Source organism: Phalaenopsis equestris, unplaced genomic scaffold, assembly GCF_001263595.1.
Source record: "Phalaenopsis equestris unplaced genomic scaffold, ASM126359v1 Scaffold000002, whole genome shotgun sequence".
Lineage (NCBI taxonomy): Eukaryota > Viridiplantae > Streptophyta > Magnoliopsida > Asparagales > Orchidaceae > Phalaenopsis > Phalaenopsis equestris.
The window spans coordinates 47,351,974-47,367,149 of NW_018164444.1; the positions used below are offsets into that span (position 1 = coordinate 47,351,974).

Below are 15,176 nucleotides of genomic sequence, written 5' to 3' on the forward strand. Positions count from 1 at the left end.
GGGGTCGCTCGGACGACGTCGTCGACAATCGGGTCAAAACGCGTCGAAATTCAAATTTCACCAAATATTGACCCGCGATCGATCGTACCAAAAGGTTTACTCGAGCATTCAACAAGTAACAGCGGAGGCAATGAAAATTGCGGCGATCGGATGTATCGACTCTCCGAATTGCAAAGCTTGTGCGCGCGGGAGTGTGAATTGTGCAAAAGGCCACCCTAAGGCTCAGGAAGGTCCTATAGGGAATCCCTTTTGGGTTTCCTCATGTTGGTTTCGTCCTTCTAAGTGCTAGAAGTTGATACCACACACGCGAAACTCCAAAAGAGGACAGGAGTAGGTTAAATTTCTAAAATGAGGCGGGTTTCACTTCTAAGGTTCTAAGATAGTCGAAGGGAGATTCCTAAGGCTAGATCCTAAAGCCTAAGCGGAAGACTAGACCTCACGAAAATTGATGTCAACAATATTATGCAAATGTAACTCCCAAATAATAAAATTGGCAGGATTAAACATTCAAATAACATCTTCTCTAAAATGCAGCCACACAGTAGGATAGTCTGGGATGTCACTGAGGTTTTTCCTCAGGATCTATGACATCCTCTACATGTTCCTTCCTTTGGACTCCTGAAATAATTGTTCATATTTGAGCCACTCCCATTTGTCTTTCCACATCCTACCGTGAGAAATTAAACTTTGAAATCTTGAATACTAGAACTACTGATCATTATCGAGAGTTTTCTCAAGTAACCCCAGTCATTTGAGATGTAATTAAATATAGGGGCTTGCCTCTATAGGGAACTTGGGACCCAGGTAAAATAAACCCTATTTAATCTTTGTATTAGATAGGGGAACTTGTCGGTCATACATAAAAGGTTCGCAGACCAAACGGATGTCACCAATCTCTTATTTTGCAGGATTGGGTCTATCGCTGAGATCTACACTTATCTTTCGGGAGGGTGTAGTATTTGCGGTATCGGGCACGATTATGCAAACTATCGGACTAATGAGATCTATTTGGTCTCATTTTTCAAAAATTAAAACATACTACTTTTAAAACTCAAACTATATATCTATTATACTTAAATTAAATCTCAAAAATTATTTTCATATACCATATTTTCAAATCTATCAAAAAGTTGACCGCAACGACGAAGAGGAAGATTATAAGGATTCAATTTGATTTTGCATGGAATATACATATGATTTTAGATTTTTTGTCTTCATCTCCATAAAATTATTTCTACAAACAAAAAAATTTGTAACTTGTATACATATAATTAACTATTAATTATTATTAAATAAAATTACACTAGAGGCATGTTGTGATTGTATCTTATTACTCCAAATTAAATATGCAAATCACTTCAAATAATGCACTCAAAGTTTTTTCTCCTTTAAACTCTCTATATTCTTCCCTCAACCAAATTATAACAAAATGAGATCTGAACGTTTTTTTTTTTTCTCTTTAATTTTCACAATCCGAATTTCGCAAAGTTGATATATCCTAAAGGAAATTATGATCCAAAGCTTCAAGTTCTTGTAGTAGGAGATTATGTGGTGAGCACTCTTCAATGATTGGAGCGTTTTATTTGACATGATGGTCAAGAAGAAAGGGTCGGCCAAATACCTAGGATAATGCCAACAATAGAGTTCTCCTTGGGCATTTGAATTTAGAGTTTATTATGATCGAAGATCTAGGACATGGATTCACTAGGAAAAGTTTTGGTAATGTTTTTAAATGAGTTAAGGAATGTTTCATGAAGTTCTAATATATTTGGAGGCCAAAGAATAGAAAAGAGCCAAGGCTAGATACGAGATAATCTAATTTGTACGATTTGACAGAATTGAGAAAGTTGGGTGAGTGGAAGGTCGTAAGAGTGTTTGTAAGGGCTAAAATGGCTTGTGAATGTTAAGAGAATACATGCAGATTAAACTAGAGTAGATGCAAAAAATCCAAGGGGTTTAGAGGGTGATGTAAAAGAGAGTATCAAAACAAAATCATTAGAAATCCTACTTCGGCTGATTGCTATAGGATTTTATATATTTCTCAAGGGTTGTAGGGCTAGAGAAAAGCCTTGTGAGGTAAAAAGATGTAGGAAAAAATATTAGTATAGTTGTAGATAGTAGCAATTACCTATAGGGATAATTGGGACTTCCACCAAGAAAAAGCACTAGAGGAACCGTTGGCAATTAGGCATTCAACCCAAGAGAATAACTTTTGTAATTTTTTTTTCTCAAAATACCAAAAGCATATCCTTTCAATGTGCCTCCCTCCACTAGCTTGTATCTGAATGAGATTCAAATCACTTTTGTATCTCTATCTAACATTAAATACAATACCTCACATAAAACTAACGACATTGTAGCTTCTTCCATGACCCTCTTAGAACCCCAAGTCCGAGGAGTCAATTTTATGTAGCTTCTAAGCAACAAAACTACATATTATGTGCACAATCATAGTCCCATTAAACCCCTCCTTACCTTTTGACTGCTTCCAGTATCCTTCTCGCATATTCCTACAGTATAACCACAACTTCAAACAAGCTTCCTGTCTCCTTATATTTTGCTTGCACCACTATTACCCATATTCACTCCATAATTTAATGTTTCACGCAACTGCTCAGAAAAGTGCTCATTTTTTGTTGCCCACCCTTAAATTATGCAACTCAGCACTTCATGATACATATTACAATCACAAACCCCCGTTAATACATATCACGCTCGCCATACGGTCACAAACCACACCAATGCTTTGTTCAAAACCTCATATGTTCCTTTGTCCTATAATAAACATGTCTATAACTAGGCTCAACTCGGTCATCGGCTACTCATCACCAATCATGACGACTACTTTAACTTCATCGAGATTCTTTACTCAACACGATCGCGAGATTCTAAGGTTAACCTGTTGATATTAGTAGAGTTACATATCATTAGCAAGTTTTATAATTTTTTATGACAATTGATTAGTTAATCTTCATTGAAATCAAATACATTCGTACAATATAACCAGCCTAGTGAGATTTCCATAGAAGTAAATTGAATGCTCCACAAAAATTAATCGGCTTACAACAACATGATGTTGAATTATATCATTCTTCTGTTGACAACACTAAAAATAGTAGTGGTAGAAACTTGATTATTTTGCAACAAAGTATGCTTCTAGCATATTGCAAAAAAGTATGCTTCTAGCTTAATGTCATTTAGATAAACTGTTAGGTTACATTTTAATGTTTCATCATTAATATTTTTAAACATGACACTAACCACAAGTCCAAGATATTCTTTGAAATTTTCTTACTGCAAAATTATCAGTTTAAGGATAATAAATAGTCTAATTGATAATCAACTAAAAAATCATATCATGAGAAAATGAGGTAGGGCAAACTTTTAATAGCCTACAGCACTAAAAATGATAACGACATAGCTAAAAAATTTGGTTTCATATGGCATGCACTGCCCAAGTAACTCTTACACCACAGGCATTTGACTGCTTGTCTAACACGAGTAATGTAGGACTCAACGAGCTACTTAAGGGCTTAAACGGTCCTCCACAGCATTCATACCCTGCCCAGAACATGAGACCAATATTAAATCACAATGATAGTGTTTGTGGTGATATCCCTTATCAGCTCATCCTCACCAAGGTCATGAATAGTTTCAGTCCCTATACATAAGGCAAGACTAAGACAATAAACTTATAAAGTTCTTATTAGCATTGTTAAATTCAATTCTACTAAATTCAATGGCCTTCATGACTCTAATGATTATATAGATTATGACCATGAGATTGAGAACTTCTTATCTTAGCATAAGATGACTAAAATGTCGAGTGTCAAGTTCGCCACGATGAAATAGTCAAACTTATACTCGAAAAACATATTCGTGAGCTTGATTTACACGGAGTTATTTCCATCTTTACTAAGGTAAAAATGAGTTAATTGAGGTAGAAGCATCATCGGGGCTCTCTTAGTCAAGCACTAATTATCTTAGTCAAACTGAGAAGCTTGACTCAACGTGTAAGATTTTCAAGGATGATTAGAAGCAAGCAACCCCAAGTTGGTCAATTGATTGTCCTATTATAGGATAAGAAGTAAGGTTTTCAAAGATTATTAGAAGCGGTCAACCAATTTTATTAATAGCCTGTCTTAAAATAAAGTTAGAAGCTTATCTTAACAAGCCTAATAGAGTTGAGGACACCTAAAACAAAAATTTTGAAGTTAGGCTTTCTTCATGCCCTTTTGGCTCTTGACCTGGTACTAAAATTAGTCTATCACTTCTACTTAGGTCGCAAACTTTAGATTATTCCAACCTAGGTCAAATATTATCCCTGCATGGCCAATTTGTCGAGCTTTGTTCCCAAGCCTCTACCTATGTATTAGGTATATTATTCACCTCAAACAAGTGTACCATTAAATAGTGCCCTTATCTTTTGGCAGATTAAAAAAAATTTGAAATTGTCAACTCAAAAGAAAGAGAATAGAGTATGAAATACATGATCTTTGGCTAATGAAGATACCAGGATTTCAATGAAAATCTTGAATATTGCATGTTGTGATAAGCATTTTCACATCTCCGACCAAATGTAATGATTGGAAACGCACAAACGTGTTCAAGATGCATGCAAATAACAAGAGGTGCAACTCAATTATTAATTGTGGGGGAAATATGAATATTATTTCTAAAGCAACCTTGCTTAAATTTGGTTTCTAACTAAAGCGATGTCTAGCATCTTTCAAGTGGCATAGATGAACCAGACATTCATCAATGATACTAAGCGTTGTATAGTTCCTACCAAGACGAGTAATTACAAAGATAAGTTATGATGTGATGTCTTTCACATAGATACTATGTGTATCCCCCTTGATACTTATTTTAAGAAATAAATGTTCTCCATTACACACACAGATAATACTTATGTCTTCAAGTTCGGCGGTTCTTTTATCCATCTATTTCCTATTAGACCTACTGAGATTTCCTCTAGGTAGCCACACAAGCCTAAATCCATCTGAATAATATACCAAGCTAAGCTCCTACTACTAAGCTATAACTTCTAGCAATCAATCTGTAGACTACCACAGGTCAATATGTGCCTCTAAGTTTGGTTAGACCATTTGAGGCCTTGACCAACACCAATACTTAGACATTCAAAGGACTTGATAACTCCTACATCCAATTCAACCCAGCCATCTAAGATCCGAGTAGAGAGGAATATACAATTTTGAATATATTCAAAGATTAAACTCTAAAAAACCTATAAATCTTGTTCCTCCGACATAACGTGCAATTTTTTATTCAACAAAATCATTTGCACAACATATATTGAATTTTATAGTAGAGTTAGAAAGCATAATGACTTGGATAATAAGAGAAGTTCTGACATGGTAGCCATCAAGAGAAGCACTCAAAAACACATTGAAGGAGATTTTATCATGGATCGTGTTATTGTATATGTCCTGAACATTTTGTGAAAGATATAAAAAATTGCATGTGAAGGCATGTGGTCCTTTCCAAATAGGTAGGAAGATGAGTTCTAATGTTTGAGTTTAAAGTTTACCAACTAATATATTTATAAGCTTTGTTTTCAATACTGAAGATTTAAAACCATACTGAGTCGAAAATTGCCTATTGATTCTCCTGCTAGAGAATTTTTTACTATAATTGTTGCTTCTACCAAGCTCATTATTCCAATTCCACCTTCTTGCTAGAATGTTGAGGGCATCATTTCAAATGAAGTGAAACTTGATAAAAATGTTGAGCACCTACGATTGAATAGATGGAAAAGTAGGCCTTACTGAAATGTTAATGGATGACAATAGATGAACTGTAAAATTTCGTTACTAATCTCACATCATATTATGGTAGTTGACGTAGTAGAGTCAATAAAATACCAATTATAAAGAGTCAAATCAAGAAAAAAAAAGTTCTAAACAAGTTTTCTAGCTTTTTTAATCTCATACTTAGTTTTGACTAAATTACTCATGTTTATGTTAAGTTTACTGAATTAGATTGAACCATATTTCAGGATAATATCAAGTCAGAATATTAACGTTTTGCTATGCTTAGATTTAATCATGGGTAGGACTAAATTTGATATAAAAACTTTTAAACAAAATTAGTTTTATAAAAAAAAAATTCATAGCTTGTATTCAAGTCATTGACTGTAGATGATTATCGAATCAAATTACTTGAGGCATATTGAGAGTGCCTTCCCTTGATCAAATTGTGTGTGTTCCTTGCTCCAAGTTTACATATGCCGGGCTTCTCTCCTTTATCCTTTCTCTGTTCTTCCCTCATCTACCATGCATATTGCAACTATGTATTGTAAACTGGTTTATTTAATAATCATTTACCATCCAAGTGGCATAAATCTGATAATCTTCTGTGGTTTACCTCAATTGAAAGAAGTGCACACTCAAAATGTTGAAATATCTTTGTATTGTACTTAATTGATAGCTGATTACATTTTTATTATAAAGGTAAACCTTTTCAGCAAGTTTCAAGATAGGAACGAACTACAGCATTTACATAAAATCTCCTTTTCTATTTGCTGCCCTCACTAAACTACAAGCATCTATACAACAACAACAATAACAACAACAAAGCCTTAATCCCACTACATGGGGTCGGCTACATAAATCCTTTTTCTCCATTGCATCTTATTTGGTGTCATATTTTCAATTAGTTCTACTAAATTAAAATCATTTTTTATACAATAAGCCCAAGTCTACCTAGGACTACCTCTGCCTTTCTTAACACAAGTCGAATCTAAAACATCTACTCTCCTAATCGAATCATCAGATGGTCGACGTTTAATGTGACCAAACCATCTAAGATGACTTTCTCTAATTTTGTCCGTCACATGAGCTACACCAACCCTATCACGGATATATTCATTTCGCATTTTGTCAATAAGTGTAAAGCCACTTATCCACCTAATCATTCTCATCTCGGCAACACTTAACTTATTATTATGCTTCTCTTTTAAAGGCCGACATTCAGCGCCATAGAGCATTGCAGGTCTCACCACCATTTTATAAAATTTTCCTTTCAGTCTAAGCGGTACTTTTCTATACACAAAAGGCCCGAAGCATTCCTTCACTTCAACCAACCAACTTGAATTTTACTATTAACATCCCCCTCTAGATCACCATTGCTTTGAACAACAGACCCAAGATATCTAAATCGTTCACACCTTTTAATAATTTGATCACCCAAAGTCACACTTCTGTCACTAGAGCTACTACTACTACTAAAATTACATTCCATGTATTCAGTTTTAGTTCTACTTAAATGAAGGCCTTCAGACTCCAATTTAGACCTCCGTAATTCAAGTTTTTCCTGGGCTTTTTCTCTCATTTTATATACGATACTCGTTTTATCCAGTAGAAGGATATCATCAGCAAAAAGCATACACCAAGGTACATACTCTAGTCGAAGTCCATTAAGACCATCCATAACTAAAGCAAAAAGTTATGGGCTTAAAGCTGATCCCTGATGTAATCCAACAAAAATAGGAAAATATTTGGTCAATCCTCCTTCAGTTTGAACACAAGTAACAGCTCTAGTAAACATATCTTTAATGACTTGAATATAAGTCATATCAACACGTTTCTTCTCAAGAACTCTTCAAGGATATCTCTTGGAACCTTATCATAAGCTTTTTCTAAATCAATAAAAATCAAATGTAGATTCTCCTTATTATCTTTGAACTTCTCCATCAAACCTCTCAATAAATGAATAGCTTCCGTAGTGGACCTGCCCGGCATAAATCCAAATTGATTATGAGAAATCTTTGTAATGCATCTTAACCTATGTTCAATTACACTCTCCCATAACTTTAAAGTATGACACATCAACTTAATTCCTCTATAATTTGCACACTCTTGTGCATCCCTATATTCTTAAAAATGGGGACCAAAATACTCTTCCTCCACTTGTCAGGCATCTTTTTAGTTTTTAAAATAACATTAAAGAGTTTAGTAAGCCAAGAAACTCCCAAATCTCATAAATATTTCCACACTTCAATTGGGATATCATCAAGTCCTACGGACTTTTCACCATTGGTTTTCTTTAAAACATCCTCAACTTTTTTTTTACTAATGCGACGGTAAAAATGAAACGTTTTATTATTATTCACGATATTAAGATTACTAAGGTCGATCGTATTTTCAGAAACTTCATTTAAAATTTTATCAAAATAACTCATCCACCTATGTTGAATATCTTTTTCTAAGAAAAGTACTTTTTAATTTTCATCTTTAATGCACTTTACTAGAGTCAAATTTTTACTTTTTTTTCTCTTTGTTTTGCCAGTTTATACATATATTTTTTACCATCCTTAGTATCTAATTTATTATAAAGATCATTAAAAGCACAATTTTTAGCATTATATATTATTCTTCTAACTCCCTGCGGTCTGTTTGATATTTTTCTCAGTTCTCTAAGTTTTTACATTTAAGCCAATTTTTATAACATAACTTCTTATATTTTACCTTTTCATGCACATTATTATTCCACCATCAACTTTTTCTATTTATAAATTTTTTTTCTTTTGATTCTCCAAGCACATCTTTTGCTATTTGTTTAATAGTGTTTGTTATTGTTTGTTATTTTATCTCACATAACATTTGCTTCATGAACATCCCAAATTTTGAAATCTTAAATTTTACTCTTAAAAATAATTTTATTTATCTTTTAGGTTCCCCCATCTAATTCTACGATAATGAGTCTTAGTATTTTTTATTTTACAACTCTTCCTCTTAAGATCTAGAACTAATAAACGATGTTAGGTACTTAAATTCTCACTTGGAATGACCTTACAATCTTTACAATCTCGATGATCTCTTCTTCTCAAAAGAAAATAATCAATTTGGGTTCTATTAAACCACAAGCATCTATAGAACCCAAAAAAACAAAAAAACCTCATAAGCAGGTTGATGCGAAACTAAAGATGAGCAACTAAGAAGTACACTTATATTAATTTCTCCAAGAAAGAAAGTTGAACACAATAGGTTCAGAAGTAACATGTACCAAACCTTACCTTGGGTTCATCTTTTCTAATCCCAAGACCAGAGGAACTAACAATAGAATCGGTGCCCCATTTGACTGACCAATATCAGAAGAGAGTCTGATAGCAACATCCATGCAGACAACAGGAGCACCTCCACGCTCCCCGTCTTCATCACCAGAAATGACGTACAAGACCATGGGCAAAGTTGTTCTTCCTTGGTTGTGATCTCCATGGTCCCTATTAGCACGAACGAGAGTTTCCCATGTACGGCACATGGCATATGGACCCACCCATGATCCAGCAGACAAACCGTAAGCCGTTCCCGCTTTAAGCAAATTGTGAATGGAATATGGGCATGCCTCATAATCGCCAAAAAGATGTAATATTCCAACATATTCTCGATCATATGGCTGTGTAATTCAGAGGATGCCATCATTAGCAATCCATATGTTGCAAATATGAGGAACTTCATCAGCATTTATGCTGAACTTTCATACCTAAAACCTGAATTTTCATATTTACTAATATAACACTCAAACATTCAACATCAAATCAAAAATACCACTATGACTAACTTTTTAACAGTGAAATTCAGCTTTCCATGCATGGATTATGACACCAAAGTGTTATAAAAGTAAACATAAAAGTTTAGGTGTTGGATATGTAAATACATAAGAATTATGTAAATCCATATCTATCTATATATATATATATATATATATATATATTACAACTGAAGAACCTTCTCACCTTCTGCTGTGACTTTCTCCATGATCTCCCCAAGTGATGGCATAGCAATGCCTGAAAACAATTTCATAGTGAATTCAAATTAAGAGATAAAAGCAAAAGTTAATGAGTGTATCATGCTGTACAGAGAGCTACACCTGGGCAACAAGCATCTGACTGCTTCTAATCATGCAGCCCCAATTGACATCACTAGTGAACTTTGAGTCACCGATGGCATCAAAACCTGCAAGCAATTCAAAATTAGGAAATTACCTTACTGGCTAAGAGTCTAAAAATAAATCATCCATTCAAATAAGGTAGAAATATTGATAATAATCAAGGAAGAACTAACCTTTACGGTATGTAATCCAAATTTTTGATGAAAAATCTTCTAAAAATGCAGCTAGTCCACTATTAGTTTTCATTTCGGAAGATGATTCTCCGGGAGAAACCTTGTAGAAAGCACCCAATAGCCACATTTCACTAGTCAAGCTTGAAAAGTCAGCCTTGCTTGTCCCTAAGAAACGCTCCTGAAGTTTCCTCATCATGCCTCCTGTCACAACTTTCCTAACAGCAGTAGTCAGTCCATAGTTTCTAGATTTAACTTCCTTCTTATCAGGAGATGGACTGGAGATTGTCTCAAAAATGGGAAAGGTGGAAGAGAAGAATGTCAAGAACAAGGAAGCCTTTGGAGACCTACTGTGACTAGCTGATTGCTCCGTTTTTGAACCTACTGCCTGTGTATCCACTGGGTCACTTGATTGTCCTGCAGGAAAGTTTGAATTCACAGCTCTCTCAGCTGAGCTCGTCATCACCTAGAGATGCATGCACAGACAATAAAATATTGGTAACATTAACGATGGAGATGTGCAACATCTATTAAGCTAGAATATGTAAAAACAAAACAAAAAAACGTTGTCAATTAAAATTTAGATTGTGCTGGAATGATCAGCAGCACATAGCACATTCTGTGACTACAATATGCTATAGTCAACATAATCACAATATTGTAGTAGTAGTAACTGCTGTACGAACTAATGTAGCTTCAGAAAATAGTTAAGCCATGATTTAGAAAGTTTAAAATTTAGCTTCCCAAATCGACCAACATAATGTCAAAAATAGATTTATCTAAGGTCCTTCATTTAAATCATAACAACTACAGTCTGCATGACTATCCCTGGGTTGAGATTCACCAACCAACAGCTTCCTAAATTCCTAAAAAGGGACTTTTTTTTTTCTTTCATTTCATCCGGTTATTAAGGTATTTGGTTCATAGGATAGCTAACCACATACTGCTTCTATATATCAATATTCAAATCTAGGGGTGCAAACATTAATTAAAACAAATACTAATTGATACTTCAAATCAAATTTTCCCCTTTCTCGCAGCATATGATGAAACATTCTTGTACTAAGTTTTTTGCAATGCAAAGGGAACAACTCATTGAGCGGTAAAGAGGTAATAATGGGAGTTAAATACATACAGTTTATCCAATTGAGTGGTTATACAAGTACTCTTCTCCTTATAATATAATTCCACAATCATTTGGTCAACCTTCATTGATTTTCTTACTCAATCACATGTTCATTTGCTTTTGATTTTTTGTTTTTCTAAGGGGATTTCAAACATAACCATGGCAAAGCACCTATTTTTCATATCAAACATCTAAACTACCTAATTTATGTTTATGCCACCTAAAAATCCCTAATAGAAAGCATCTAAAACTCGTCTCAATTTCCTTAACACCGTTCCCTCGATTCCAATAAACCACACAAAATCACTTCCTGTCATGTCTAGCTCTTTAAGTCCTCAGGGAATTTTCATCGAGAGACAGCAATCGCTTCCCGCCAATGAACAAGCCTCTCTTTCTGAGTCCTTAGAGATTCTTTAACGAGAGAGAACCACAAAGGCAAATTGTTACAAACTAGGGTTTCAGCATCAGCCAGACTCGCCTCCTATGTTCTTTGTTCTTCTTTCATCTTCCACCGCCTTCATGTTTTTATTTTTTTTTTAATACAAATGTCTTACATTTTCATGGCATTCTCCTCTTTCACCTACTCTCCTCCTTTCAATTTTCACTCCTCTCAGTTCAATCTCGTTCTTAATCTCTTTCCTTTTTTTGAAGTGTAAAATATGGATATTCATTTCATTAGAAGGTGCGTCAAACATTTGCTCTTTGCAATTGTTGGCATAATTGGTTTTGCACAATTATCAAAGAAAAAAACAGAAATTCATTGATTCTACATCGCATATTAATGAAAAAAATTTAAGGTTCTAATGTCAACTAGTGATTTTCATATGTAATTTGGGAGTTGTTAATGCATTCCTCAGCAGGACAACTGTAGATTTTTCTTACATAGAGAAGAAATGTTAATGTTTTTAACACTTAACTGATAGAAATAGCATTTCTCAACCTTAGCTATTTGTACAGTGATTTGAAAGCATCAGATAGCACATGGACGTTTGTGATCTCCCCATGCATTCTTGACACGGAAAGGGACTAGTTTGTGTTATAGACTGCCTCATCTTGGGACAACTGATCTATGCATGCAGTCTTTAGTTTGCAGACATCAAACTCTCCTTGACAAAACTTCTCTTTCACTAAAGATCTGAATCTCAATCCCAAAGGATGTGTGGCTACAGCCCATCGCCACTTAATTCATATTATACCTCTGAGTTTGGTGGTAGTCTGGCACTCAGATATATACCAGCCCATCGCCACTTAGTTCATATTATACAGACTGGCACTCAGATAAATAACAATTTGTAAAATTGTAGGATTTTATTTTTAGCAAGTTATTGTCTATTCTATTTATCTTTTATTCTGGAGTTAGTATTGACGCTTTATTTATCATATTCTATGCAGCTCTATGTGCAAAATAGGTTTAGAAGGAAAATATTCATTGACATCATTATTCACATGTAGGGTACATATATATAGGGAAATCAATCCCTCCTAATTTACCAACTTACCAAATATATATATATTCTAAGTTTGGAAAGGAAATAATTCTGAAAAATAAAAATAGCAAAAAACATAAACAAAAAGAGAATATAACTAATTATAGAGTTTCAAAAGTTATCTCTCAATTCAATCTTCCATTATAAGTAGGTAGATGGCAGGCCCACCCAAAGAAATGGCATTATTTCCTATTTTTTCACACTCCCACTCAAGTTGGGTCGTAGATATTGTAGAAACCATGCTTGGTATTGAACTCTGAGAAGATACTTAAAGGAAGACCTTTGGTGAAGATATTAACAACTTATTAATGTGTTGGCATGCAACAGAGATGTATAATTCCGCCATAAACCTTTTCAGAAATAAAGTGTTTATCAACTTCAATATGCTTGGTTCTATCATAATGCACGAGATTCTTAGATATAATGATAGTTGTTTGACTACTATAAAATATTTGTATAGGGTTATTGAAGGCCTTAACAATTTCAGCATTCAGATCCCTTCATAATTCTCAAGGTGAATGCTCTATACCCAGATTCTACAATGTTTCTAGAAATAACAGCTTGCTTCTTACTTCTTCATGTAACCATATTTCTCGATACACAAAAGTAGTAACCAGTGACAGGCCGTCTGTCAATGAGTTCCCCAGCCTAACTAGCATGAGTGCAGACTTTTATACAATGACCTTCTATTATTTACAAAACTTCCATACTTGAACGTTCATCTACCTAATTACAATAGGTTTGTCATTGACCTTCTATCATTTAGAGGGATTCAGACGGCTCAAAAAGATACAGCCCAAAAGGAAGCAATGAGAGTTTTGTGGAGATATCTAACACTGTAGAATGCAGAACAATCTTGCATTCTTTTAACATGTGAAAAAGACAAAGCGATGCCACAATTCTTGCTTTCTATGGTAGAAGCATTTTAAAAGTTGAGAAAGATTGTAAATACAATTTTGTAGATTATTCATATTTTAGAAAAAAAAAAAAAAATTTTCATTATAAACAATTTTCTATTACAGAATAATGATATATGTATTTATATACTTTTCATTTTAGTCGACAGTTAACATTTGGTTTATGAATGACATTAGGAGATAAAAAATTTATTGGATTCATCTTGTTGAAACACTCACTTTAAGAAAATGTATGCAAAATTTAAAAGATCCTTCCTTGGGAAATTCAACTGATTAATATGTCTACCTTTCAATTTTGTCAGTCAAATTTCAGCCTTACGTGGCCAAATGGCAGTAATATGACATTACCACATTCACCAGAATACAATGCCAAAAAACTAAATAGATTCATACGGGTTGCCTAATCAATCCCACGGACTACAAAGAAATTAGATTGTCATGTACTAAATGAAAGTCATACTTTATCGGACTATAATGTTATAATCTGCAACATGTTTAATTGATATGAATTTGGAAGGCAAAGTGATGGACCTAAATATCAATAAAAAATAATAAACATAAACCAATCTCCAAACACCTTGATGATTCAGAAAACATCAAACTTCAAGCACAAATCTTCTTTAAACAGAAAAACACATCAACTATAAGTTGTTGTTCATAAGGGCATCGGTTCCACAAGTCTTAGCAATTACAACCAACACTTAATTAACATCAAACTTCATTCCTACCTTAAACAACTTACTAAACACTAAATATTACAAGCTCATAAAATATTCAAGACATCATATCTATCTTAAACACAGAAAAAGAAAATGAGAGCCACAATAATGACTCCTATTATCACATTTTAGCTGAGATGAACTCAAAATCTTTTCGTATAATCTGATTGTAAGCTCATAAGTGACACAAAATATCATTACTTCACAATTTAGCATCATCCAAGCAACAGAAATATATGCAGCGATCTTTTGATCAATTTCATGGACAATAATAAAGTTTTATTCCACTATTTTACCCCTTATGGCAGGTGCAAATAAGACGTTGTAAGTTGCATCCGCATTACACTTGGCTATATGGGACAATGCCCTATATTGCTGAAGACTAACTAAAACTCATTGTTGATGGAAGTTAGCCAAATAAACCTTAAACCGTTAAAAAATAACGTAAGATATATATATATATATATAGACCTTGTTGTGTTGCTACACAGCTACAGCTATAGAGTGTTCTGTAAAAAAGAAATTTCAATATGCCGAAAAATATATATTTCTGAAGTCAAACACTAAACATCTAAAAGGGGATGTCCTGTGTCAAATCCATGACCTGCCATATTCAAAATGCAAAGCAACAGATGAACTATATATAAATCCATGCATGATTACAACAGAAAAGTTCAAATTTCAATTTTAATGGTTACTAAATTAGTTAGTGCAGCTGGGCATGATCTCATAAATACCCCTTTATGGCCTGCAAATATGGTCCAACTTCTCTGAAAGAGGGTCCATACTTCAAAACTGAAATTAAGAGAGTTGATGCTGCAAACTTAACTTGAAAAGAACATTAA

At 33.9% G+C, this 15,176-nt stretch overlaps 1 protein-coding gene across 5 annotated transcripts in view; it reads right to left on the reverse strand.

Moving 5' to 3' along the window:
* LOC110026174 (cysteine protease ATG4B-like) overlaps positions 1–15,176 on the reverse strand; it is a 40,105-nt gene that overhangs the window by 23,778 nt on the left and 1,151 nt on the right. For 2 of the 5 annotated variants that reach the window (XM_020727031.1, XM_020727058.1), the window contains exons 2-5: positions 10,086–10,548; positions 9,892–9,977; positions 9,758–9,808; positions 9,038–9,417 (exon numbers count right to left, since the gene is read on the reverse strand). In XM_020727031.1, coding sequence (XP_020582690.1) covers positions 9,038–9,417; positions 9,758–9,808; positions 9,892–9,977; positions 10,086–10,545 — 977 coding nt within the window. In that variant the 5' untranslated portion in view covers positions 10,546–10,548. Of the gene's footprint in view, positions 1–9,037; positions 9,418–9,757; positions 9,809–9,891; positions 9,978–10,085; positions 10,549–15,176 lie in introns of those variants that run through there. The other 3 variants (XM_020727037.1, XM_020727041.1, XM_020727050.1) reach the window with 3 other exon arrangements.